At 45.5% G+C, this 27,847-nt stretch overlaps 2 protein-coding genes across 17 annotated transcripts in view; one reads left to right on the top strand and one right to left on the bottom strand.

Annotated features, from left to right (window-relative positions):
- TERT (telomerase reverse transcriptase) overlaps positions 1-27,847 on the bottom strand; it is a gene marked incomplete at its 5' end in the record, with an annotated part of 81,648 nt that overhangs the window by 4,632 nt on the left and 49,169 nt on the right. For 2 of the 16 annotated variants that reach the window (XM_081014640.1, XM_081014627.1), the window contains 2 exons: positions 22,385-22,421; positions 24,559-24,678. The exons of 5 other annotated variants lie outside the window; for them this stretch is intronic. In XM_081014640.1, coding sequence (XP_080870766.1) covers positions 24,575-24,678 — 104 coding nt within the window. In that variant the 3' untranslated portion in view covers positions 22,385-22,421; positions 24,559-24,574. Of the gene's footprint in view, positions 1-20,063; positions 21,709-22,384; positions 22,422-24,554; positions 24,679-27,847 lie in introns of those variants that run through there. 9 more of the 16 variants (XM_081014639.1, XM_081014634.1, XM_081014630.1 and 6 more) reach the window with 7 other exon arrangements.
- LOC308481842 (sodium-dependent neutral amino acid transporter B(0)AT3-like) lies at positions 4,390-22,142 on the top strand (the record flags this gene model as incomplete). The annotated part of the gene is made up of 13 exons (XM_081014551.1): positions 4,390-5,853; positions 6,046-6,174; positions 8,222-8,362; positions 9,160-9,297; positions 11,316-11,497; positions 11,872-12,008; positions 13,072-13,179; positions 14,688-14,816; positions 15,177-15,327; positions 17,244-17,448; positions 18,167-18,326; positions 19,891-20,047; positions 21,699-22,142. Exons 1-13 carry the CDS (start codon positions 4,587-4,589, stop codon positions 22,140-22,142), a joined length of 3,348 nt encoding a protein of 1,115 aa, XP_080870677.1. The 5' UTR covers positions 4,390-4,586.

The raw sequence follows: 27,847 nt of genomic DNA on the forward strand, positions 1-27,847 counted from the left end.
ATAATAATAATAAATTTTATTTATATCCCGCCCTCCCCAGCCGAAGCCGGGCTCAGGGCGGCTAACAACAATAAAACAGTACAAAAGTGCAGCACAAACAACACTCTAAAATCATTCATTATAAAATTAATTAATTCAAGCCACTGGCAACCATTGGGCCAGAGCTCCGCGAAGATTGCCGAGGGAGGGAGTCAGGCTGTGCCCTGGCCAAAGGCCTGGCGGAACAGCTCTGTCTTGCAGGCCCTGCGGAAAGATGTCAAGTCCCGCAGGGCCCTGGTCTCTTGTGACAGAGTGTTCCACCAGATCGGAGCCACGGCCGAACAAGCCCTGGCTCTAGTTGAGGCCAGCCTAACTTCTCTGTGGCCTGGGACCTTCAAGATGTTTTTATTTGAAGACTGTAAGTTTCTCTGTGGGGCATACCAGGAGAGGCGGTCCCGTAGGTAGGAGGGTCCTAGGCCGTATAGGGCTTTAAAGGTTAAAACCAGCACCTTAAACCTGATCCTGTACTCCACCGGGAGCCAGTGCAGCTGGTATAGCACCGGGTGAATGTGATCTCGCAGCGAAGACCCCGTAAGGAGTCTCGCTGCAGCATTCTGCACCCGCTGGAGTTTCTGGGTCAGTCTCAAGGGCAGCCCCACGTAGAGCGAGTTATAATAATCCAGTCTGGAGGTGACCGTCGTGTGGATCACAGTGGCTAGGTCAGGGTGAGAGAGGTAAGGAGCCAACTGCTTAGCTTGGCGGAGATGGAAAAATGCCGCCTTTGTTGTAGCTGCAATCTGCGCCTCCATGGAAAGGGAGGTGTCAAAGATTACACCCAAATTCTTAACGGACGGTGCTGGCACTAATTGCGCCCCCGCAAGAGATGGGAGTTGCCCCCCCAATCCCATATCGTCCCGTCCCAGCCACAGGACCTCTGTCTTCGAAGGATTTAGCTTCAACCGGCTCCCACGTAACCATCCAGCCACAGCTTCCAAACATCTGGTCAGTGTGTCTGGGGCCGAGTCAGGATGGCCATCCATCAACAGATAGAGTTGGGTGTCATCAGCATACTGATGGCAACCCAGCCCAAAACTCCGGACAAGCTGGGCAAGGGGGCGCATAAAGATGTTGAAAAGCACCGGGGAGAGTATCGCACCCTGAGGTACTCCACACACCAAGGAGTGGCGCGATGACAATTCCCCCCCCAAGCGCCACCCTCTGTCCCCGACCAGAGAGAAACGAGCGCAGCCATTGAAGGACTGTGCCCTGGATCCCCATGTCGGCAAGGCGGTGGTCCTGAAGTTCGTGATCGACCATGTCGAAAGCTGCTGACAGATCTAGAAGAATCAGCAGCCCCGACCCACCTCGATCCAGCTGTCTACGAAGATCATCTGTTAGGGCAACCAGAGCTGTCTCGGTCCCATGACCAGCACGGAAGCCGGACTGGAATGGATCCAGAGCCGATGTTTCATCCAGAAACCCACCAAGCTGTTCAGCAACCGCTCTTTTATTGCAAGAACTATACCCCTCGAAAGTACAAGGGAAACAATTTTATTTGTTTAACAAAAATTATATACTACTTGATTGTCATAAAATCTCTAAGTGATTTATAAGCCCACCTTACTGGACTGTTTTAAGGATTACAAATATAATGCATACAAAATGCTTTGCAGCTCTGACAAGTTATTTATAAATACTAGGTGCTATTGATTCCAAACAGTAATTTTGAACACAGGTATTACTTAAATGTGACTCATTAGCATTACTGTACTTTGCTTGTGGCAGAAACTTCTTTGCATACTGAGGGGGCAAGCCAAATCCAAGGCAGCCACCTGACAGGGTTTTCTTATCATGTTGGTTATCATCTTTTTTTACTTTGTGTTGAAAGTGAGAGAATAACCATACATTGTCTGAGATCCCTAATATGTAAGTACACATGTTCAAAGAAACACACCCCAAGTTATTTTATGGGTCTCTCTTCACTCATGCTGTGCTCAGCATGCCTTTGATTGCCCAATCCACAGTTGCAACCTTACCCACAAGGACTATTTGCTGAATATCTTGTTTGGGCAGATGAAGAAAATTTGTTTTCCCCTCAGGGAAAATGAATTAGCTGCTCTAAATTGCTTACTAATTGAAATTAAATGATTGATCACAATCTCTGTTAAGGCTTCTTTTTTCTTCTTCTTTGGCGATCAGTCGTAGCTGTGTAATATTGTTCTCCATAAACACGGTTTTAACAGTGAGTCTGTAAGTGACTGTGGAGGTCAATTCTGGATCCATACGTCCTTCCACAGTGGGGACACAGGTTTCTGGGCGGGAGTTGATCACGGTGTGGATTTGCCAAGTGTGCCTTTCCCTTAGCATGTTTCCTGCTTTCGTCCTGAGTTCGAGCGTTTTCAAAGCCCATGACACGTTTGGTGATGGTTGTTCTCCAGTTGGAGTGCTCACAGGCCAGTGTTTCCCAGTTGTCAGTTTTTTTACTACATTTGCCTTGAGAGAGTCTTTAAACCTCTTTTGTTGACCACCACCATTACACTTTCCATTTTTAAGTTCAGAATAGAGTAGTTGCTTTGGAAGACGATAATCAGGCATCCACACAACATGACCCGTCCAGTGAAGTTGATGTTGTAGAATCATTGCTTCGACACTGGTGATCTTTGCTTCTTCCAGTACACTGGCATTAGTTCGCCTGTCTTCCTAGGTAATGCGTAAATGTTTTCAGAGACACTGTTGATGGAATCTTTCGAGGAGTTGGAGATGGCGTTTATAGGTGGTCCATGTTTTACAAGCATACAGTAAGGTTGGTAGTACAATAGCTTTGTAAACAAGCGTTTTGGTTCTTTGGTTTCCCTGTGAATGTCCCTGTCCTCAAAGACTCTGCACTTCAATCGGGAGAAAGCTGCACTCGCAGAGCTCAGGCGATGCTGGATTTCGGCATCAATGTCAGCCCTTGTGGAAAGATAACTGCCCAGGTAGGAGAAGTGATCAACATTTTCCAATGTTACACCATTGAGTTGGATTTGTGGCGCTACAGAGGGGTTGTTTTTTGCTTGTTGGTGCAGCACTTTGGTTTTTGGGATGTTGAGTGAATGGCCAAGCTTTTCATAAGCTTCTGCGAAGATATTTAGGACGGTTTGGAGGTCATCCTCTGAGCGTTCACGCGCTAGGTTGTCATCAGCATACTGAAGCTCTATGATGGAAGTTGTGGTAACCTTACTCTTTGCTTTCAGCCTGCTCAGATTAAAGAGCTTTCCATCTGTTTGATATATGATTTCTACTCCGGTGTGGAGTTTCCTTTCAATGAAGTGTAGGATCATGACAATGAAAATAATGAATGAGTTGGGACAATAACATATCCCTGTTTAACACCTGATCCCACTGTGAATGGTTCACTTTGAGAGCCCTTGTTACCGGCGATTGTTGCTGTCATATCATAGAGGAGCCAAATGTTCACAAATTTATCTGGGCAGCCAATTTTCAGAAGGACAGTCCACAGGGTATTACAGTTTACAGTGTCAAAGGCCTTAGTCAGGTCAATAAATACCATACATAGGGGTTGGTTTTGTTCTCTGCATTTTTCCAGCCACAGCTAATAGAGAGATGCCTTTGATAGTTTCCACAATCTGTTCTCTCACCTTTTTAAAAACGACTGATAATTTTGGCATCCCTAAAGTATACTGGGATCTCCTCTTTCTCCCAGATTTTTCCGACGAGCTTATGAAGTTGTTGTGTAAGGTCAGTTCCACCCACTTTGAAGACTTTAGCAGGTATCCCATCAGGTCCGCTGGCTTTGTTGTTTTTCATTTGGTTAATAGCTGTACACAGCTCTCCCAGATCTGGAGAAACTGCAAGCTCATAGTGGGGTGAAATACCACTATGTGTATGATGTGGTACAAGATGGACTTGAATTGCGGTATTGTCAAACCAAAGACATGATAGCTGACATTCTGACCAAGAAACAGTTTTTAGAAATTTTGATGTTATTCCCGGAGGTTCATTTATTGTGCATGCAATTGTTACATTTTCTTGAGAAGGGGTTTGTGGGATAATCAACCTCATATAACCAACATGCTTAAGTCTAATTAATGCACGAAGGGGTTAATACCATAGAGTATGTTGTCCTGACAGGCTTAACTATCTACTTCCCCTCACCTTGGCAGGAACTAATAATCAAGCCTTTGTTCTCCCGTTTACTTGAGAAACTCGGCATGTGAAGAGGTTTGAGTTGGTCGCTCCAGCTCAGTTGCATGGCCCACAGCATCCATTCTTGAGTTCCTATACCAATAATTTAGGAGCTTTCGCCGCTTTGTAACTAAGGTGAATATTACTGCCTGAGGAACCTTTTATGAAACACATGAACCTGACCTTTGAAGAGTGTGAAAGTAAACAATTTTTAAACTTACCAAACGTGTGGTCTTTTTCCTATGCTAGGGGAAACTTTGGGAAAGGTAATACAATTTAGAGTTTAGACAGAAAGGGTTAAATTATATCTTCACTGCTTCCAAGAGGTAAGATTTTTTCTGTTAACTTCAGTGCCTCATCTCAACTCTGTAATTTGTGTGGCTGTAGGTTGCTAGGTTGTTATATCTGCATTCTTTGGTGTGATGTCGCAGATGGAAGTTCCATCCATTGTTCAGAATACCTCTGCTGCTGCCCCCCCCCCCCCGCTACTTACTTGGTCAGTTGCCTGGCTGCTGCTAATATTGGAGAAATATGTGGTGAAAGGAAAAAAAGAGGTTGTAAAGATGGCAACTGATAAACCCAAAGGCAGTGTTGAAGAGTTTAAAGTAAAGATGGCAACTGATGAACTTGAAGGCAGCGTTGAAGAGTATAAAGTAAAGAAGGAAATTGATGAACCTGAAGGCGGCGTTGAAGAACATAAAGCAAAGATGGCAACTGATGAGCCTGAAGGTGGCGTTGAAGAACATAAAGTAAAGATGGCAACTGATGAGCCTGAAGGTGGCGTTGAAGAACATAAAGTAAAGATGGCAACTGATGAGCCTGAAGGTGGCGTTGAAGAACATAAAGTAAAGATGGCAACTGATGAACCTGAAGGCGGCATGGAAGAATATAATGTAAAGAAGGCAACTGATGAACCTGAAGGCGGCGTTGAAGAGGATAAAGTAAAGAAAGCAACTGATGAACCTGAAGGCGGTGTTGAAGAGGATAAAGTAAAGAAGGCAACTGATGAACCTGAAGGCGGCTTTGAAGAGGATAAAGCAAGGAAGGCAACTGATGAACCTGAAGGCAGCGTTGAAGAGGATAAAGCAAGGAAGGCAACTGATGAACCTGAAGGCGGCGTTGAAGAGGATAAAGTAAAGAAAGCAACTGATGAACCTGAAGGCGGCGTTGAAGAGGATAAAGTAAAGAAAGCAACTGATGAACCTGAAGGCGGCGTTGAAGAGGATAAAGCAAGGAAGGCAACTGAAGAACCTGAAGGCGGCGTTGAAGAGGATAAAGTAAAGAAGGCAACTGATGAACCTGAAGGCGGCGTTGAAGAGGATAAAGTAAAGAAAGCAACTGATGAACCTGAAGGCGGTGTTGAAGAGGATAAAGTAAAGAAGGCAACTGATGAACCTGAAGGCAGCGTTGAAGAGGATAAAGCAAGGAAGGCAACTGATGAACCTGAAGGCGGCGTTGAAGAGGATAAAGTAAAGAAAGCAACTGATGAACCTGAAGGCGGCGTTGAAGAGGATAAAGTAAAGAAAGCAACTGATGAACCTGAAGGCGGCGTTGAAGAGGATAAAGTAGAGAAAGCAACTGATGAACCTGAAGGCGGCGTTGAAGAGGATAAAGTAAAGAAAGCAACTGATGAACCTGAAGGCGGCGTTGAAGAGTATAAAGTAAAGATGGCAACTGATGAACCTGAAGGTGGCGTTGAAGAGTATCAATTAAAGCCTGCAACTGATGAACCTGAAGGTGGCGTTGAAGAGTATAAAGTAAAGATGGAAACTGATGAACCTGAAGGTGGCGTTGAAGAGTATCAATTAAAGCCTGCAACTGATGAACCTGAAGGTGGCGTTGAAGAGTATAAAGTAAAGATGGAAACTGATGAATCTGAAGGCAGCGATGAAGAGTACATAAGGCCCAAGTGGGATAGTAAATTCCAGTACCTTTTAAGCTGTGCTGGATTTGTTGTGGGTCTTGGAAATGTGTGGCGTTTTCCATACTTGTGCCAAACCTATGGAGGAGGTAAGAGAAAACCCACCTTTTAATTGATTAGTTGCATGACTGTTCAGACTAAACTATGACAAGCGCCTCTTGTTCTAAAATAAATATGTGTTTGGGGTGTGCCACACCCCTCTAATCTCTGGATCCAGCAACTGTTAAAAATAATCAGTGCTTTTAATTCTTGGAATAGCCAGGCTAGCCTCCCAGTGAGGTGTTAGCCTGGGTTGTGAGCCATTAAGGGAGATTAAGGGGCTCTATGCCAGATGGCAAAAAAAGCCAGAGGTGGGAACAAAGGTGGCCTAAAATGGCTCTGCAGAGGCAGCTGTAAAGGTACTTAAATGTCACAACTCTCCACCTGATGGCCTCATCTGTGGCAGATGACAGCTAGAAGAAGGAGACTATCAAAGGTTCTGTAAAAGGGAGGGGTCCTTTTTTATTTTTGGTTTGAGAAATTCATTGCTAAATAAAATAAAAAATAATGCCATTTACATCCTGCTCTTCCTTCTGATTGACAGATGGCTATGTGCCCAGAGCAAAACAACAAGACAGAGAAATTGGGAAAGATATGTCCCTAATTTTTCTGTTAACTTCAATGCCTCACTGCAACTCTGATTTGCATGCAGCGCTTAATAGTATTACTGAATAACTTACAACCCAAGCTTTAAGTCTTGTTGGAATTGTTATCTATTGTTACTGATTGATTTGGTTTCACTGCAGGGATTTAGTGTCTGAGTTATTTACTTTCTCTGACTAAACGGACATGGATTTTTATTTTTATTTAAATTCTATTGGCAAGAAACATGAAAAACAAATAGTCTTGCTTCTAGGCAACTGTGACAATAAGAGTTCTTTAAATGTTTCTGTGCTTTGACTCTGATAAATGATTTTAAAATGTGTATTATTCCTTGCTGAAAAGTGAAGAGATTAGAAACAAGCTACTTTGTCCAAGAGCAACTTCCTTTGCAGCATCATTCCTGGTTGTAACTTTTTGCCAATCTCTTCTTCTTCTCAAGGAAAGCAGATAATTTACACCTGAAAACGTAGACCAAGGGAGATATGAACACCTGAGTTGACTCTAGCTGATTTCCCTCAAAGTTGATTCTCCCCCCCACCCTACATTCCAGAATTTTTTTAAAAAATGAAAAAAACTAGCTAAAATGTAAGTGCAAAAACAGCACTCTCAATCAATGAAGCAGCATTTTTTTCATTACTTTCACCTTCTACATCTCTCACTGCAGGTCTAATTTATGCAGGTTAATCCCCACCAATTAGATGCACTTTCAATGCATGCCACAGTAAAAAAACACAAAAACCCCTCTAACAATTAGTTGTATATTATTGCCTTTTTGCACAGACCCTACGCGGGAGGACATGATTAGCTCACTCCACAACACCTCCCTGCCCCTCATATTGTTTGCATGTGGGCGGGGGCAGTCCCGATTTGAATCTGATATCAACATCACAGCTTCCCCAATGGAGGAAGTTAATGATCATTAGCTGTAGAACCCTTGTCCCTTCATGGAAAAATTCTCAAGAGCCACAACTGGGTGCCATAGCAGTTAAGGTAGCGCCCCCAGGTTTTCTTACCCCCAGTTTATCACCATATGGGAAAAAAATCCTCTCTCAATCAACTGTTACAGCTTTTTTGCTTTACTTAATAATTATTTTATGTACAACATACTTACCTGACAGATGCTGCTGGTATAAAGATAATGCTAGTAGAAAGTTAGAGGTGGAGGAGGGCATGAGCAGTGGCATAGTGTGTGGGGCCAAGGGGTAGAATTCTGAGGGAACAAAACCAGGCACCCCCCCACCCCAGGCATTGGCTTCCCCACCCTGGTGAAGGATGCAAAGCAGTCCAGGCCCATGGAGCACAGGGAGGGGACAAGGGGCATCCCCAGTGTGGCCTGGCCTGGCCAGACATGCCCCTGCAGGCAGCTGGCACAGCAAGGCCCCACTTGGCTGGAGATGTGCTTCGTCAGTGTCAGGGGCTTGCCTGCACTGGATGCCAGCAACCCACGCTATGCCACTGTTATGAGCTAACTGTGCTTGGAAATTGTGTTTCTAGGAGCATTCCTGATTCCATACATCATCGCGTTTCTGTTGGAAGGCACCCCTATATTTTTTCTTGAATTAGCTGTAGGGCAACGCATGAAAAAAGGCAGCATTGAAGTCTGGTGGCACATCTCACCTTACCTGGGAGGACTGGGTAGGTTTCTGCAACTGCCTTTACTTGTGACTATACAATCTTCTAATGATTGCTCCTTCCTGGAAATGCATGGGTTCCACGAGGCTGTAATAGCAAACCCATTAGCAGTAGGGTAAGAGATAAAGGACCCCTGGACAGTTAAGTCCAGTCAAAGGCGACTATGGGGTTGCAGTGCTCATCTCGCTTTCAGGCTGAGGGAGCCAGTGTTTGTCCTCAAACTGCTTTCTGGGTCATGTGGCCAGCAGGACTAAACCGCTTCTGGCGCAACGGAACACTGTGACAGAAACCAGAGTGCACAGAAACGCCGTTTACCTTCCCGCCACAGTGATAACTATTTATCTACTTGCACTGGCATGCTTTTGAACTCCTACGTTGGCAGGAGCAGGGACAGAGCAACGGGAGCTCACCCCGTCTTAGGGATTTGAACCGCTGACCTTCTGATTGGCAAGCCCAAGAGGCTCAGTGGTTTAGACCACAGCGCTACCCGCATCCCAGTAGTGGTAAACTCAGGCAGTTGCATGCCTATCTGTGTGGAAGATAAACAGAGCCACTCAGGGGCAACCTGTGTGATTTCACCACCTGAGGCAAAATGGGAATTGCCTCCCCCCCGCCCCACTGCTTAGTTTGTTGGCACCAACATTTAATTCACAGAGCAATATTGTTTTCCAGACTGCCAGAGTTCAGGTAGTAATTGGATTTGATCTTTCCATTGTGTGAATCAGACTCTTGCAATATGTATGTTAAAAAGCAATTTTCTTTGTTCATGCCAAATCTGAGTGTGCTTGTATATTCCACAGGTTACACTTCTGTGATAGTGTGCTTCCTAGTAGTTCTCTATTACAATATGCTTTTGGCCTGGATTTTGTGGTATTTTATAAACTCTTTCCGAAACCCATTACCTTGGAGTTTCTGCCCAACAGATACCAGCAAACCAGGTGAGTTCCCAAGTCTCTTGCTGCTTTCTGTTATTAGTATCTGCTTTTCTATGTATCCTTCAATCACTGCATTAAATTGTTTGTCCAACTCTGCCACAGTCAGCAACTGTCAGACCCAGGTGTGTTCCTGCCATGCCTCCTTTGGCCCTAACCACAGATTGGGATAAGCAAGGTCTAGACACAAAGCCCTACAGGTGCCCATTTTTCTGTGTAGGCTATGCAGACATTATCAGCTGTGTCTGTGTGTCAGGTTGCATTTGTGCACGCCAGAGACGGGATGGGGATGTTTGTACCCAATGTGCATTACTTGCTTCATTTCCCCTCCCGCTTGCAATCCTCCCATTTACCGTTCATGGTGCTATCATCTGTGCATATGCTGTTACACACCTCAGCTGAACTGCACATCAAATGTGGCTTAAGTATTCTTTTTGGGTTGAAGCTGGTTTGATGGAAAACACACACAATAGCAGCATTTATAAAAAATCTCCAGGCTAGCTCTACATCTTTGGTAATGTTGTACGTCTCTGGATTCAAAATCCACCATTGGGAGCACACTAGGGCAAGAGTAAATGGTAATGTGTGGATGCAATTCTTCTCTTCTCCTCTTGCATAAAAAAGCACAGATAAGAAGGGGGGGGGTTAGCTCCCCCTCCTACCCAGATGCACTGCACTTTAAATTGACCTCTCCCCCCCAAGCCCTGCTCTTCAGAGCAAGACTCACCTAGTTAGGCTGTGTCCTCATGAACATGTGTCTGCAGTTGCATCCTGTGAACATACACCCCAAATCTTACAGCTCCAAAAGGACAGAATTACAGAGAAAGCAGCACTTGTAAGTTGTACCAAAAGGGAATAGGATATGAACTGAGAGAAGCACTTGGTAATGCAGCAGAGGTAGAATAATAATAATATTTTTATTTATACCCTGCCCATCTGAAAGAAGCAGCAGTAAGTTCATGTTTAAGGCCTAGCTTAGTTTAATAATGGTTTAAAGTGCTGTGTAGATGGGGCCAATAGCTTAAAGCAGGTGTGGTGGATCTTCACGCCCTCCAGCTCTTACTGCACTACAGCACCCACTATCCTGGGCCATAGGCCATGCTTGCTAGGACTGATGGGAGGTGTAGTTCAACGACAGCTGGAGGTCCAAAGGTTCCCCACTCCTGGCTAGTTTACTAGTTATGCCAAAGCAAGAGCTTCCTGTGCAAAGAGAACTGATGCCTGAAGAAAGGCCCCAATCCTGCCCCTTCCCCTTCATGGAATAGCTTCAAGAGGATGAGGCACATATCCATTCACCTGGGGCTGTGCCTGGTTGCATCCCTAACACAAATATATGTAGGGCTGGAGAGTTTTGTTCCAGGCTTGGTCTGGAAGAGCTGAGGTGAAGCATTTCCTCTTCATGTCATTCTTTTGGGAAGCCCTGTTTGTCAATCAAGAGGAGGCTATTCCCCAAACTAAACAATACCTCATTCTAGAACTCCAGAGGAGAGGGGTTTATGGTAGGTTCACATTTTCCTTAAAAACAAAACAAAACATGGAATGGAGTTTTTAAAATGTAGTGGCACTGTGGGTTAAATTACAGAGCCTAGGACTTGCTGATCAGAAGGTCGGCGGTTCAAATTGCCGCGATGGGGTGAGCTCCCATTGCTCGGTCCCTGCTCCTGCCAACCTAGCAGTTCAAAAGCACATCAAAGTGCAAGTAGATAAATAGGTACCGCTCCAGCGGGAAGGTAAACAGCGTTTCCGTGCGCTGCTCTGGTTTGCCAGAAGCGGCTTAGTCATGCTTGCCACATGATCTGGAAGCTGTACGCCGGCTCCCTCGGCCAATAAAGTGAGATGAGCGCCGCAACCCCAGAGTCGGCCACAACTGGACCTAATGGTCAGGGGTCCCTTTACCTTTATACCATCTGCACGCTCAATTGGTGCAGAATGGGACAACTGCATATTCCTGACTGTCAGGATCCTTTCCAACTCTTCTATGATTCTATCTGTTTTGATAATGCCTTCTGTGCTTGTTATTTCAGAACTTATTGAAGAATGTAACAAAAGCACACCTACCAATTATTTCTGGTATAGGTACACTTTAAACATAAGCACGGATATTACAAACAGTGGTCCGCTTCAGTGGTGGCTGGTTTTATGTTTGGCAGCCTGCTGGTTACTTGTGTTCATTTGTACAGTACGAGGAATTGAATCGACTGGAAAGGTGAGCAGGGATTATTACCAGACACCTGTATTTCACTGACCTGGTCCTTACTGAGGTGGTAAAGCCATCTTTAGACTGCACCGCGTGAGACAGAAGGAAGCTCACATGAGTGAATGTTCTATCATATTTTTAAAAGGCACCTGCCCATTGAAAACTAATGCATCTTGGAGGAAGATAGGTTAGAATCCATATGCAGGAGGGGTTTTTTTCCCCCATGTATTTGATCATCTTATTACCTGCCTACAGTCAGAAATGGTACAGTCCAGACAGAAAATAGAATATTATCTATCTTAAGTGCTCATATATTTCATGGTGTTGCCTTCACCTGTTCCTGACACTCACTTTTTTCTTCTCTGCTTTGTTCTTCCTCTTAGGCAATATATGTTACAACTACATTTCCTTACCTAATTCTAACATTATTCCTTCTTTATGGAGTGACTCTCCCAGGAGCCTTTCATGGATTAGTGTACTTCATGACTCCTAATGCAAGTATTTATTCAATTGATCCTTGGTGTTCCAGATGATGTACGGAAAGTCTGACTTGGTCTTTTAGAGGTGGCTTTGAACTTTTAATAATAATAATAATAATAATAATAATAATAATTAATTTATACCCTGCCCATCTGGCTGACTTTCCCCAGCCACTCTGCAATACAGCATTAAATATAAAAAAATTCCCTAAACAGGGCTGCCTTCAGATGTCTTTTAAAGAGAAGATAGCTTCTTATTTCCTTCACATCTGAAGGGAGGGCATTCCACAGGGCGGGCGTCACTATCAAAAAGGTCCTCTGTCTGGTTCCCTGTAACCTCACTTCTCGCAATGAGGGAACCGCCAGAAGGCCCTCGGCGCTGGATCTCAGTGTCCGGGCAGAACTTTCCTCCATGCTGCTTCTTTGTTTACCACTTAATACTAGTTGGGATCCACACATATTCTGGCAATTGTACTTTGTTAACTCCCTCTAGTATCTATGAAGAACAGAAACGTGTGTAAAAATGCCCTTTTCTAGAACTTACGAATATAGGCAACCCTGGGTCAAATCTTATTTTTCAGCAGACAGGGCAGAACTACACTTCATTGTGCAAGCATGGGGTGTCCCAGTTCTGCATTTGACTTGTAGTGCTGGGGCGAATGCAGAGATGGAGAGATGCATTTGCAGAGGAAGCCAGTGGGCAGCTACTTAATCCTCCCTATGCCCACCAATTTTTCCCTACAAATGCTCCCCTGGGCTGCTTTTTGTTTCTCCATCTGGCAGGGTCCAAGACTGGAAGATGTGCAAGTGAAGGTAAAAGCACTCTAGTGAGCATTTGTAAGGGACTATCGCCAAACATGGAAAGAGTTAAGCTCTCTCTCCTACACACTGATTCTCCGCCTCCAACTAGTGCCCAGCAGGCAGTTTGTGAAACACTTGTTTGCCAGTATAATGCATTGTTCTGTTCTGAATTTGTTGAATTCAGAAAACACACTAATTTCCCACTGCTTGCCAGGAAGGCCTGTATCAGTGAAATATACACAGGAATTATGAGACTAATAATGTTTTTAGCCCTGATATCTCCCCGTCTCTCTCACAGCTCAGGAAGATCAACAATCCACGTGCCTGGCTTGATGCAGCCACCCAGATTTTTTCCTCTCTTTCTTTAGGATGTGGCGGACTCATAGCATATTCAAGCTACAACCCGTCAAAGTAGGTATAATCTTGCAGTTTTGTTAGCTTTCGCTCACAATGTGGAGGGGAGTTGTTTGACGCAGTCAAATTGACTTCTATGAGATAGCGCCTCAGTGATCTCTGGAGACAAGACTCAATTCTCATTCAGCCCACACTGGAGCCCAGGAAAAGCGGTTGGCTCTGTTCTCTTGATGTTTCCCTGTGTGAGTCCCAAAGATGCCCTTTATTGTTCTTTCTGCAATGTCAGAGTTGGGCAGATGCCCCAGGACACAGGCTGTCGCACACAAACAGCGGTAGGTTGCATACGCATGTCTTCATGTGAAGATCTTCACATCATCTGCAGGAAGGATGGGAGTGAAAGTGGAAGTGGGAAAAGTTCAGCTGAGATGCAATACTTTATGATGAATGAGTCCCACTGAAGTCAGCTGCAGAGCCCTGACTTGAGACCCCGCAGCCACCCCCTCGTTGGAAATAACTCACAGAAGGATACGGATATTAGGTTTATGTTATTGGGCAAATTTTGGCCACAACTTTATTGAAATTACCGAATGTGAGCAGTATTGGCTTAGGCATTGATTGGACCTGACTATATCTGACTCCTGTCCATTGTGCAGGAAGTCCAGTAAGGGTAAGCCACCGGTAGATGGAGCCCTGTCGATGCGAACCAACTCAAGCTCACCCTGGTGTTCCCGTCGGGGTCATGTCAAGGCCTTAGCCCCCCAGCCGGGCTTCAGACTAGATCAACACCCCCGGGTTCCCTTAATGGAATACCCTTAAGCATGGAGGGGCAGGTGATGGCCACACCTCCCCTCCCCCACACAAGGTCAAACAATGCCTAACCGCAACCCTAAGTAGTGACGATTGCTGCGAGGTAGGCGAAAACCAAGTGGCCAGTGCCAATTTGCCAAGTGGAAAAATTCCTACCAGGCCCCTCGGACAACCAAGGCGACCAACCGAAGTCCATAGCAAGGCCATAGTCTAACCTGCAAAATAGGGAGGGAGGGCGGGTGATTGAGGAAGCGAGCCAAAGAGGAAGTCCTCTGGCTTGCTCCTCCGTTTAAACGGCCCCGGCCACGCCCCCTGGCCAGCGGGGGTTGGCTGGCCGGGCTCAGAAATGGCCGGGATCCCCCAGGCAACGGGGGGCAAAGTCCCCCGCCCCCGGTGGGGAGTGGGTGGCCACGCGGCCACGCTGGGAAGTGGAGCAGATTTATGATTAATGAGTCCCACTGAAGTCAGCTGCAGAGCCCTGACTTGAGAGTTTTTATTTTTGATCAGAAGGCAAGTGACTGAGGCGACTGCATGCTCTCAATATAGCTTTACTCCATAAAGTTCCTGTGAGTATAAAACAGCATCATGCCATCTGTCTACTACTGCTATTTTTTACTGTTCTGGGATTGAAAATATTCAGTGAAGAGTAGATTACAAGTACTTCAAATAAAATAATAAATGTATAACATTAGAAGTTACAGACTCGGTGCTGGCCTTTGTAACATTTAATCGGGTTGTTATGTACTTGTTTTTCCTAGTAATGACTGTGAACTGGATGCTGTCATGATAGCAGGAATAAACTCTTTGACTTCTTTGTTTGCGTCAATCCCAATTTTTTCAATTCTGGGGTTCAAAGCAACAATGGCCTATGAAGAATGCTTGGAAAGGTGAGCCATTCAAGTTTCACAGTTAGGAACCAATTTAAGGTGTTGGTCCAAGCCCTCTGTTCACAATTTGTTTTGTTTTTCATTGTCTAAAATTTAGTGTCATTTCTCCCCCCCCCTTTAAACCAGTTTTGGGGACCCCAGAGGGCAGAATTAAAATAAGATTGTAGCATAGAACACAAAGTATACAATCCTGCATGTTCCATGTGCATAATCATTAATTCAGGTATACAGGCAACTTGCTTTTTGTGTGGGGGTTCTGTTTTGCCCCTGGCCTGCCCCTATTTGAAGCAAATTGCTGTTGTTTTTCTTAGGGACTGTGGCAATGCAAATAATTCGTATCATTCCTGACTTTACTGACAGAAATGTTAAATACATCACCAAGGCATTCAGGAACGAAAGCATCACTGTAGACAGCGGCACATTTTGGCTCAGTTACTTGAATGGAACGGATATCAATAAACTTACATCTCTCAACCTGGCAAATTGTGATCTCGAATATTTCCTTGATCAGGTATCGTACTCCATTACAAAATGATTCAGTTGTAAAAGTACAGAACAGTGGTGCCCCACAAGACGAATGCCTCGCAAGACGGAAAACCCGCTAGACGAAAGGGTTTTCCGTTTTGGAGGTGCTTCGCAAAACGAATTTCCTATGGGCTTGCTTCGCAAGACGAAAATGTCTTGCGAGTTCCTGCGGTGTTTTTTTTCCTCCCCCCCCCTTTTTTCCCAAGCCGCTAAGCCGCTTATCAGCTGATCTGCTAAGCCGCTAAGCCGCTTAACAGCTGATCGCTAAGCCGCTTATCAGCTGATCCGCTAAGCCGCTTAACAGCTGATCTGTTAAGCCACTAAGCCGCTTATCAGCTGATCCGCTAAGCCGCTTATCAGCTGATCTGCTAAGCCCGCTAAGCCGCTAATAGCGCTAATCCGCTAAACCGCTAATCGTCTTGCTTCGCAAGACGAAAAAACCGCAAGACGAAGAGACTCGCGGAACGGATTCTTTTCGTCTTGCGAGGCACCACTGTATGCACTGATTCTGTAGTCGCCAAAACAACGCCACTTGCTGGGGCTATTGCCACAGACACGGCATTAGTTCCTGATGGCTTTCATATGCTCTTTTTCTGCCAAGGCACCTATTTTGCGGTTTTTGCCATGACAGGTAGTGCATTGAGTAGGGACCAGTAGGGTGGCAGAAGTGGGGCTAGGTTGCTCTCCCAGCTTCCCAACAGTGCACATTGTCATTGCTTATGGAGGAGGACAAGGCGAGGGTGGCTGCTGCAGCAGAGCCAACCCACTGCTCCTGTTGCAGCATGTGCACCATGTCAACCTCCCTGCTGCCTTGCTCCTCTCCTTCACAGCGGCATGTGGTATTTTGGGAAGCCAGGTGAGCAATGCAACCTCACCTGAGAGGAAGCGATGACAGACAACACTGACTGTGTCAACAGCTTTGTTATGAATGAATGGAGCTTCCTTCTCTGGTCACATTCCATGAAGGTTTCTGCAGCTTCCACTGCATTTTTCTGTAGTTTCTCTGCTGGACCTCTGCCATGCTGCAAGGGGGTCACAGCCCTCGGTCTTCAGCTACCGTTGATGTGATGGCCCAGGCAGGAAATTCTTTCAGAAGAGCTGTGTTTAGCTCTTTGGCTTCATACAAGCTGCTCTGTCTCTGGTAAACAAGCTTGTTACTCTGCCCATATGTATGAGTGCATAGAGACCACAGGTTGTTTGCCTGGTTGTTGCCTGAAGAAACACGATCTACCTTCCCCCCCCCCCCCACTATGCTTGCACACAGAAGATGGGGCTCAGGGTACCCACCAAAACTCTAGTCCAGCTTGAGAAGTTTCCCCTTATAATTCTGCAGAGACACACAGAAACCATACCTGTGTCTGCACGTATTAGCACTAAAAGAGCCACAGAAAGCAACCTGTGAGCTTAGGTGGCTGCTTTTTTTATTATTTTATTACCATTCCTTCACCCTTAGATCCCAGGGCAAGTGACAACAATTTAAAATGCAACACTAAAAACAGATTATGGCAACTTAATACCACTGCGCTGCTCTGGTTCACCAGAAGTGGCTTAGTCATGCTGGCCACATGACCCGGAAGCTGTATGCCGGCTCCCTCGGCCAATAAAGCGAGATGAGCGCCACAACCCCAGTCGGTCACGACTGGACCTAATGGTCAGGGGTCCATTTACCTTTACCTTTATGGTGAGTCCTAAAAATGCACATCTCAGGTGCCGAAGGTCAAGGTCAAAAGGGTTTTTTGTTTCACCCACCCACCCCAATATGAACTTGTAATTGGTAATGGCTGTATGTTATTCCAGATGATGGCTAAATGTTGAGTAATACAACATTTTGCCTCTGCATTAGAATAAATGACACTCAGAAATCAATCTGACAGTTTTTACCATTATTTGTGAATTTTGCAGAGTGTTTCTGGAACTGGCTTGTCCTTTATTGTGTTCACTGAAATCGTCATTAAGATGCCTGGATCAAACACTTGGGCGATTATGTATTTTCTTATGCTGTTCAGTCTTGGTATATCTTCCATTTTTGGACTCGTTCAAAGCATCTTGACACCTTTCACAGAATCTCACACTGTGTCTAGATACATATACAAGGAGGCTATATGTGGTAAGGCATCTTCCTAAAATCCTTTTCTTTGCTGATAACAATGCTCAAGAGTAATACGGTGCTTTACTCGGTTCAAAGTGCTACACCTACATTATTTCAGCAATCAAAAACAACAACAGCTTAACATTATCTCTGTATTGCAGGTTGGGGCTGAGATAGGGTTTGTGGGCAAGACAGTATTTCGATGGGGGAATATCCTGGCTCATTTCTCATTCTTATAGTTGCTACTGTTGTTTCAAGATACGTTCTTTCCAGTTTCATTAACCTCCCCAGGGAGGTTTGGCTGCCACCTTCATTATACATCTTTAGGAGCCAGGCAAAAAAAGTTCCTCTTCAACCAGATCTTGGGCTAATTCTATGGCCTTTTAAATGTGTTTGTGGGAGCGGGGGTGATTGTTTCATTTTTGTTCTATTTATTTTGTGCTTTTATCCTGTATTTTTATCTTGTGAACTGCCCTGATATCTCTGAAGGGCACTATATAAATTAATAAACAGTAATAACAATAACAATATTCTGGTGAGCAGAAACTGTACAGTCTTAATGATGCCACATTGCACCCATTAACCATTAAGGATAGGTGAGTGGCAAAACTTGGGTGTTTGGCAAGAACGGAACAGACATGTTGGTATTGATTATAAACGCACATGTAAACACCAATGGTTAGGTTTTCTTTTATTTCATTTGTGTAAATTGACTAATGAATGTTGTTGTCTGTAGGTTTAATATGCCTTACTGCCTTTCTGCTGGGCCTGCTTTTTGCTCTGAGATCAGGAAACTACTGGCTTGAGATGTTTGATGCCTATGCTGGGACCTTGCCTTTGCTCATCATCACTTTCTTTGAACTGATCGGTGTTGTATTTATTTATGGAATAAAAAGGTATGGCTATGTTTCTTCGCATATTTATCTGGATAAGCCCTTAGGTGCACAAGCAACTCAAGGCAGATGAACACGTGAGGCTGTATTCATAACTAAGCATTTCTATTGAGAAATGAACACACTATGGAGAAACTAGGTGGTTCAACAGAACTACTGATTCAGCATAACCCAGTGAAACTTAACTGCAGATTTGTTTAGACAAATTCTGCAATGCCTTAAAATTCTCAGCAAAATTAGCCTAATCCACCTACATCTTGTAATGCAAATCAGGATTTTTTAGTGATGGAGTGCCTTGCCCCCCCCCCCCCGGCCTGCTCTCCCACTTACATGGAAACTAACTCTAATGCTTGAAGAGGGTTTACAAGGTAAACTGGTGTCTAATCTGGACTGCTTCAGACTGCTTTAGTGAGTTGTGTTTCAAAACTGAATACTCATCCATCAGGGGAGCCGTTATGTTTAATATGAGGGGCATTCAGTCTGAAGAGGTACCGTCGCCAACAGCCATTGCTATTTGAAGTGGTATGGCCCAGGACCCAGATTTACCAGCACCCCTCATCATAGGGATCATGAGAACCAAGCCCATTGATAAGCTGCTGAGGTGTGACACTTCCATTTCCCTCCTTTATCCTGTGAAAACAACATTCTAAGCAACAAACCTTTATTTAGTCTATTTATTTAGAAAAGCATTTTTGTACTGCCAAATAAAACACTGGGGTGATGCACAACATAAAATACAATTACGGTACAAGCAGTACCAATAATTATGGAAGTGGCTGGCTAATCAAAACATTAAAAAGCAATGAAGGCCTGATATTTAAGAGAGGCAGGAAAGTAAAAAGTGAGGGTGTCTGCCAGATCTCTTACTGGCCTAGGTGCAGCAAGAGATACCTGGTTATTGTATTTGAAGTATAAACCATGTACCCCTGCTCAGAAATAAATTCCATTGCATACAGTGGGAATACGATCCCAGCTAAGGTTTGCAGCCTTATGCATAATTTGGGGATATACACCCCAAAATTTGCAATAGGATAAAGGTTTCCTATCTGCTGTGTTTAATTCATTTGTGTAAAAGATCATTTGATTTTGGAGGGTGCATATGGCCTTCTTAACAGCCCAAGCAGCTGTCAGAGAGGATAGATCTCTATTTGAGGTAGTCCTTGATTTTAAAATCCCTGTGGTTTAAAAGATTAAGAACTCTAGGCAGGGAGAGCAGAGGCCTCAAAGTTTCCCACCAGCAGTTAAAGCCTGGAAAGGAGACGGAACAGGCTAGCTGGTCAGTCTTCCCCACTATGGAGACATGTAATACATTTCTATTTCAGTCACAGAAATCATTTCTAAATTAGTACATAAACGTTTTACGCCAGCCTGAATCCTCTTTGGTTTGTGTTTCCCTCTTTTGAGTGATGCTTATGTAGCTGCTCTACTTGTTCCTGCTTTCATCAAGTGATGAGCAGGCATGCTGTCAGAGGAGAAACAGAAGTTTCGCTGGCTTCATTTTTAAAAAGGTTGCATGCAAGTGAATTGTCCACAGATCACTCATTAAATGTATCCATTTCATTAACAGATTCAGTGCAGATGTGAAAGATATGATAGGAAGACCACTAAAAGGCTATTGGAAGGCAACATGGCAATTTTTCTCCCCAGTGATAATGTTCCTAATTTTTTTGTCCTATGTACTAGTTGAGCCACCATCAAAGTACTATACTTGGAACCCAAATTATGTAAGTTACCTTTATACAAGTCATTACTAGTCTTTCCCTAATTTGCATTCATGGGGGGGGGATTGAGCTCTCACTCCAATCTTGCTGCTATGAACTCTTGAATTGATAAAGATGCTCTGCTTAAGCACAGAATTCCTGGGCCATCACTGATGTTTCACTAGGGCTTACAGGGGGTCCTGCAGCTAATTAACCTCACCAGATTTTTAATGCTGGATTTTTTTAGATATGCTGTAAGCCACCCAGAGTGGCCAGGGAAACCCAGTAAGATGGGCGGGGTATAAATAATAAAATTATTAAGTATAATCAACTGAGGATGCTTTATGTTGGCCTTTTTATTTAATGTCCTGCCACTTTTGTTTCAGCCGGACATTTAATAAATGGTTTTACATTTTGATTTTATTACTCTGCTGTAAGCTGCTCTAAGAGCATTCCTGAAGAGCAACTTAAAAGCAGGTTGAATAAACAGACATCCTCTTCACACCAAGCCCAAAGATGCTATCAGTCATATACTACAGCCCACCAAGGGCTGGACAGTGATCCTGGCTCTTGCCATCTAGGACACCAAGCTAAAACAGGCTTTACAGAACCCTACATGCCTGCTGGGCTGTTTTCTTCTTTGTGGGGCACAGGAGGTGTGTGTCTGCTGTACGTGTAGTGAGCCATGAAACTTGCGTATGTACCTATTACAAGATGGTATTGCCTGGAGAAAGACAGTCAGGGTGTGTATCCACAGTAGTAGACAGAGGAGGAATGACCGCTGGGGTTGGGACGCAGAAAGGAGTGCCATAGCACACCTGTAGCAGCAAACATGCTTTCTCTGTATCGGTCTCTACTGTCACAGTAGGCGCTGTAACTCTCTAATGGTTTGACTTTACCCACAAAGGCACACTCTTCCACTTTCTCCCAAGACAGATGGATGCCATGTGGTTCCTAGCTAGCCAACCATACAGACACTGACCAGTCCCAGATCTGTTCAGCTTCATGAGTTTTCAGATGATCAGCCTTGATGATAACTGTTTGCTATCAAGTCCCAGCCTACATAAAAACAGAGAGATTTTACCATTTCGTGTGACAGGAGTGAGCATTCATAAAAAAATTGTTTTTTGTTAGATACAACACGCCACTAGCACAATGGCACTTCCCCCCCTCCTCCTCCCATGGCATCCCGAAATTTGCTCCAGAGCAGGCAGCCCCAAACTCGGCCCTCCAGATGTTTTGGGACCACAATTCCCATCATCCCTGACCAATGGTCCTGTTAGCTGGGAATGATGGGAGTTGTAGTCCCAAAACATCTGGAGGGCCGAGTTTGGAGATGCCTGCTCCAGAGGGATTGGGAAATCCCTAGAAGGTATTTAGGAGGTGCACCAGTGGAGAAGAGAACATCTCATCATGTGAGGAGACATCCTTGTGCTGATGAAGCCATAGTCTTAGCCCTACACTGCGTGCAACTCAGGAGTCTTCCCTTTCCCTTTTGGAGTGATGCCAACCTTTGCTTAGCTCCCACTTTGAAGTATTAACAAGCTGTAATTCCTGTCCTCACTTACCTGGGAGCAATCCTCATTTAACTTGATGGGATTTGCTTCTGAGTAAACACATAGAAAATTGTGCTGTTTAGTGTGGCTTTCATGCAATACATTCATTTCTCCCAAAGGTATATTTTCCTGCAAAAGAGCAAAAAAAGTATCCTCCCTGGGCTGTCGTCATCTCTATCATGCTGGAAAGTGTACCATGTTTGATGATCCCTTTCGGAGCCATTTACCAACTTTGCAGAATCGTACTGAAAAGGAAACGGCTACAAATAATACATCCAGACACCAGCACTGGTATCCTTGGTATCACCAGTAGCACCGGTAGCACTGGTATCCTTGGTATCACCAGTAGCACCAGTAGCACTGGTATCCTTGGTATCACCAGTAGCACCGGTAGCACTGGTATCCTTGGTATCACCAGTAGCACCGGTAGCACTGGTATCCCTGGTATCACCAGTAGCATTGGTATCCCTGGTATCACCAGTAGCACCGGTAGCACTCGTATCCCTGGTATCACCAGTAGCACCGGTAGCACTGGTAGCACTGTTATCACCAGTAGCACCTGATCTTAACTTTTGTTTCAGCAATCTGGTCACCCTTGTTTTCCCCATCCTATCCTGACCATTAAAAACCCCCACACATGTATCCTCAAATTTAAGGTATTCAATCAGTAAGAATGTAGGGATTTCTATGTAAAACCGTTTTTTCAATAAATGCATCTTTATATATAGCACTCAAGACTGTTCATAATACATAACACATAATTATCTTGTAAGTCTTACCACGCCAACCGTATAGGGCAGATCCACATTCTTATCCCTATATTGCAGGTGTGGGGGCTGAATCTGAAAGAAGTGCTTTGCCTAAGGCCATTCGGCGCATGAGATTTAGAAAGGGGAAAACTGCTAGGGCCTGATTACAAAATTATGTCATTATAAGTGGACAGATCATGGTACAGTGGTACCTCTGGTTACAGACGCTTCAGGTTACAGACTCCACTAACCCAGAAATAGTACCTCGGGTTAAGAACTTTGCTTCAGGATGAGAACAGAAATCGTGCGGCGGCGGTGTGGCGGCAGCGGGAGGCCCCATTAGCTAAATTGGTACCTCAGGTTAAGAACAGTTTCAGGTTAAGAATGGACCTCCAGAACGAATTAAGTTCTTAACCCGAGGTAGCTCTGTAATTCCATGGATCTTTTCAGGCACTACCATTACAATACACACACACACACACACACACACACACACACACACAAATAATAACTGGAATTTAGAAGGCACAACTCATTAAGTCACAAATTGTATTTTCTAAATTGGAGATCTGAGTCTTTTTTATGATGATTTCCCCTATAGCCAATAGAACATCCCATTTATTTGTAGAAACGTAAACTAGTTTGGACAGAATCAGTACTTTATTTATATCTAACCACCTGAACTCAGCCATGCCATTCATCCTTCATACAGATTGTTCAGATTTACCAAGTGAATGGGCCATTACCAAGAAAGATACAACAACTGTTCTTGCTAAAAGGCCATGTGCAATACAGTAATAGTCTCAAACATGCAAATGATCTGAGGATTACCGAGCAAGGGTTAAGGAAAACCACATGGTTCTGACAGCCACAATCATAAAATAATGTGCCACTGAGTTTTAAAAACAGAGGTCAAATTTTTCTAAGTGATTTACGCAAACAAGGCTTCGTGAACAGAACACAGAAACTTGCAGCCCTAGATCACTTTGTAGGCAAGATACCAGAATAGGCATCTCACCATTGTTGGATTACAGAAAAATATAATTCCCCTTGACAATTCTAGGGTAGGTGAATTTTTTACACAGTAAAAAATAGAAATAAAAATGGAGCATATCCCATTACTTACTTTGCTGATAAAATACTTTGAAAACGTCACTTTGAGCTCATGTATTCATGGTGACAGCAGTCACGAAATTAAAAGACGCCTGCTCCTTGGGAGAAAGGTGATGGCAAACCTAGACAACATCTTAAAAAGCAGAGACATCACCTTGCCAACAAAGGTCCGTATAGTAAAAGCCATGGTTTTCCCAGTAGTGATGTATGGAAGTGAGAGCTGGACCATAAAGAAGGCTGATTGCCGAAGAATTGATGCTTTTGAATTATGGTGCTGGAGGAGACTCTTGAGAGTCCCATGGACTGCAAGAAGATCAAACCTCTCCATTCTGAAGGAAATCAGCCCTGAGTGCTCACTGGAAGGACAGATCCTGAAGCTGAGGCTCCAATACTTTGGCCACCTCATGAGAAGAGAAGACTCCCTGGAAAAGACCCTGATGTTGGGAAAGATGGAGGGCACAAGGAGAAGGGCATGACAGAGAATGAGATGGTTGGATGGTGTTCTTGAAGCTACCAGCATGAGTTTGATCAAACTGCGGGAGGCAGTGGAGGACAGAAGTGCCTGGCGTGCTCTGGTCCATGGGGTCATGAAGAGTCGGACACGACTAAACGACTAAACAACAACAAATTCATGGCACTGGGACTCGGGTGGAGCTGTGGGTTAAACCACAGAGCCTAGGACTTGCCAATCAGAAGGTCGGCGGTTCAAATCCCCGTGACAGGGTGAGCTCCCATTGCTCGGTCCCTGCTCTTGCCAACCTAGCAGTTCGAAAGCACGTCAAAGTGCAAATAGATAAATAGGTACCGCTCTGGCGGGAAGGTAAACGGCGTTTCCGTTCGCTGCTCTGGTTCTCCAGAAGAGGCTTGGTCATGCTGGCCACATGACCCGGAAGCTGTATGCTGGCTCCCTCAGCCAATAAAGCGAGATGAGCGCCACAACCCCAGAGTCAGCCACGACTGGACCTAATGGTCAGGGGTCCCTTTACCTTTATTCATGGCACTAAGCGTACTTTCAGGCACCAAATTACTACATTTTTCCTGCTTTGGGATACAGGAGGTTGACTTAGCTATTTATTTCTTTTCCTTTTTTAAAGGAAAAATAAAACAGTTTACCTACAATAGGACCACATCTATCAATCCAGAATGGCTCTGAAATCTTCATATAGTGGTGGTTCTGTTAATTCCTTCAGGAGCTGTACAGAAGCTTCTGGAATTTGCCGGAGCAACTGTATTTCACCTGAAAAGATGAATGCTAAAATCAACCAATCGCTGCTCCGATAGACAAATCATTCCAAACAGGGCTATTGGGTGGTCCGCAGGCTGTCTTTTAAAACGAGGGCGGCCATTTTTTGCCAATGCAGTGCCTCTGGGCTGCATGGCACATTGGCACACCCCATCCCTGCACTCCCAAGGATATTTTGAAACTGCACATGATGGGGAGCAGGCTTCCTAGCTGCTTCAAGCATCCCCCCCTCCTGTGGTTTCCAGTTTTTGGAAGCAGTGCTGCCTCCCAAGGTGGAGGAAGAGCAACAGTCATAACGGCTAGTACCCATCTCCTCCCCCATGAATTTGTCTAATCCTCTTTTAAAGCCAACCAAGTTGGAGACCATCACTGCCTCCTGGGGGAGAAAGTTTCGTAGTTTGACCATAAACTGGCCCATCCCTAATATACCGTATTTTTCGCCCTATAGGACGCACTTTTCCCCCTCCAAAAATGAAGGGGAAATGTGTGTGCGTCCTATGGTATGAATGCAGGCTTTCGCTGAAGCCTGGAGAGCGAGAGGGGTTGGTGCGCACCAACCCCTCTCGCTCTCCAGGCTTCAGGAAGCTATCAGCAAGCCTGGGGAGCCCGCGGGAGTTCCCGCAGGGCTCCCTAGGCTGCAGAGAGCAGCCTGCTTGCCCGGAGAGCGGGGCACGCTGAAGCAGAGCGCCCCACGCTTTGGGCAGATATCCGCAGCCTAGGGAGCCCTGCGGGAGTTCCCGCTGCTGGGGGGGGGATAATTTTTTTTCTTTATTTCCCCCCCAAAAAACTAGATGCGTCCTATGGGACGGTGCATCCTATAGGGTGAAAAATACGGTATATAAAACGAAATTATATGGCTCAAATCTGCAACAAGGCTCTTTAAAAATAGTTCAATGCCCTCAAGAATCTCAAATACATGTAACAGATTAGCTTTTATTGCAAGAACTAAGCCTCTCAAAAGTACAAGGGAAATAATTTTATTTAACAAAAATTATATACTGCTTGGTTGTAATAAAATCTCTACATGATTTATAAGCCCAACTTACTGGACTGTTTTAAGGATTACAAATATAATGCATGCAAAATGCTTTGCAGCTCTGACAAGTTCTTTATAAATACTAGGTGCTATTTATTCCAACAGTAATTTTGAACACAGGTATTAGAGTCACTTAAATGTGACTCATTAGCATGACTGCACTTTACTTGTGGCAGAAGACTCCTTTGCATACTGAGGCGGCAAGCCAAACCCAAGGCAGCCACCTGACAGGGTTTTCTGGAAGGAGGGCAGTCAGGGTAATCTCTGTACCAGTTGGGTGCAGCAATTGGGCTCACATCAGGCCTGGTGCTATCACATGACACGCAAGGGACCAGGTTGGCCTTCCCTCCATTTGGGGGCTTTCTGCTGACTGCTGTTGCTGGGCGTCCTGCCAACAGCACTTTGCCCATCTAGTGAACAGAAGGGGACGCTTTGCACCAGCAGTGATACTTGTGAAACACAATGGTGGCAGCTGGCTGGCGTAGCTGTCAGAGCCGAATGGAGAGACAACTATGGCGCAAGGGAGAAGAATTGGGGTATTTCGTTCCCTACAACCCATACATAACACACAAGGCTCCTCTTATTGCCTGTATGGCAATACATACATCTATCTCTTGACGTTTGTGCATGTCAACATCTCTTGTCGCGATGGCATGTGTTTTCAGACCCTGGAAAGTGATCCTGAGTCTTGAAATCATGCTGTTAAAGCTGGTTTTGACCTATGGCTCAGTTATGTGTGCATGTGCATCACTTGGTTGGTCTGCACTTGATAACCAGCTTCTGAATGTGAGAGGCAATTACATCGCAAGCTCAGAGGCGTAGGAAGGTCAGGTGGTACCCGGTGCAGAAAATTTCTTGTCACCCCCCCACTGATTTTTTTTTTTGCCAGCAAAAATGGTTTTACGTTGGGTTTTCCCATCCACTCTGATTGAGGGGGTGTCCTGGCTTCATGCAGGGCAGACTGGGGTGTGTGACTGAGTGAGGGGGTGTCCTAGCTTCATGTAGGGAAGACTGGGGTGTGTGACTGAGTGAGGGGGGGTCCTAGCTGCATGCAAGGGAGACTGGGGTGTGTGTGTGAGTGAGGGGGGGTCCTAGCTGCATGCAAGGGAGACTGGGGTGTGTGTGTGAGTGAGGGGGTGTCCTAGCATCATGCAGGGCAGACTGGGGTGTGTGTGTGAGAGAGTGAGGAAGGGAGGGGGTGTCCTGGCTTCATGCAGGGGAGACTGGGTTGTCTGAGTGAGGGGGTGTCCTAGCTGCATGCAGGGGAGACTGGGGTGTGTGACTGAGTGAGGGGGGGTCCTAGCTGCATGCAAGGGAGACTGGGGTGTGTGTGTGTGTGAGTGAGGGGGGGTCCTAGCTGCATGCAGGGGAGACTGGGGTGTGTGGCTGAGTGAGGGGGTGTCCTAGCTGCATGCAGGGGAGACTGGGGTGTGTGGCTGAGTGAGGGGGGGTCCTAGCTGCATGCAGGGCAGACTGGGGTGTGTGACTGAGTGAGGGGGTGTCCTAGCTGCATGCAGGGGAGACTGGGGTGTGTGGCTGAGTGAGGGGAGGGGTCCTAGCTGCATGCAGGGAAGACTGGGGTGTGTGACTGAGTGAGGGGGGGTCCTAGCTGCATGCAAGGGAGACTGGGGTGTGTGTGTGAGTGAGGGGGGGTCCTAGCTGCATGCAGGGGAGACTGGGGTGTGTGACTGAGTGAGGGGGTGTCCTAGCATCATGCAGGGGAGACTGGGGTGTGTGACTGAGTGAGGGGGTGTCCTAGCATCATGCAGGGGAGACTGGGGTGTGTGACTGAGTGAGGGGGTGTCCTAGCATCATGCAGGGGAGACTGGGGTGTGTGACTGAGTGAGGGGGTATCCTGGCTTCATGCAGGGGAGACTGGGGTGTGTGACTGAGTGAGGGGGTGTCCTAGCTGCATGCAAGGGAGACTGGGGTGTGTGACTGAGTGAGGGGGTGTCCTGGCTTCATGCAGGGGAGACTGGGGTGTGTGACTGAGTGAGGGGGTGTCCTAGCATCATGCAGGGGAGACTGGGGTGTGTGACTGAGTGAGGGGGTATCCTGGCTTCATGCAGGGGTGACTGGGGTGTGTGTGTGAGAGAGTGAGGGAGGGAGGGGGTGTCCTAGCTTCAT

The sequence above is a fragment of the Podarcis pityusensis genome (assembly GCF_964106645.2).
Source record: "Podarcis pityusensis genome assembly, chromosome: 7".
In the NCBI taxonomy this organism is placed as follows: domain Eukaryota; kingdom Metazoa; phylum Chordata; class Lepidosauria; order Squamata; family Lacertidae; genus Podarcis; species Podarcis pityusensis.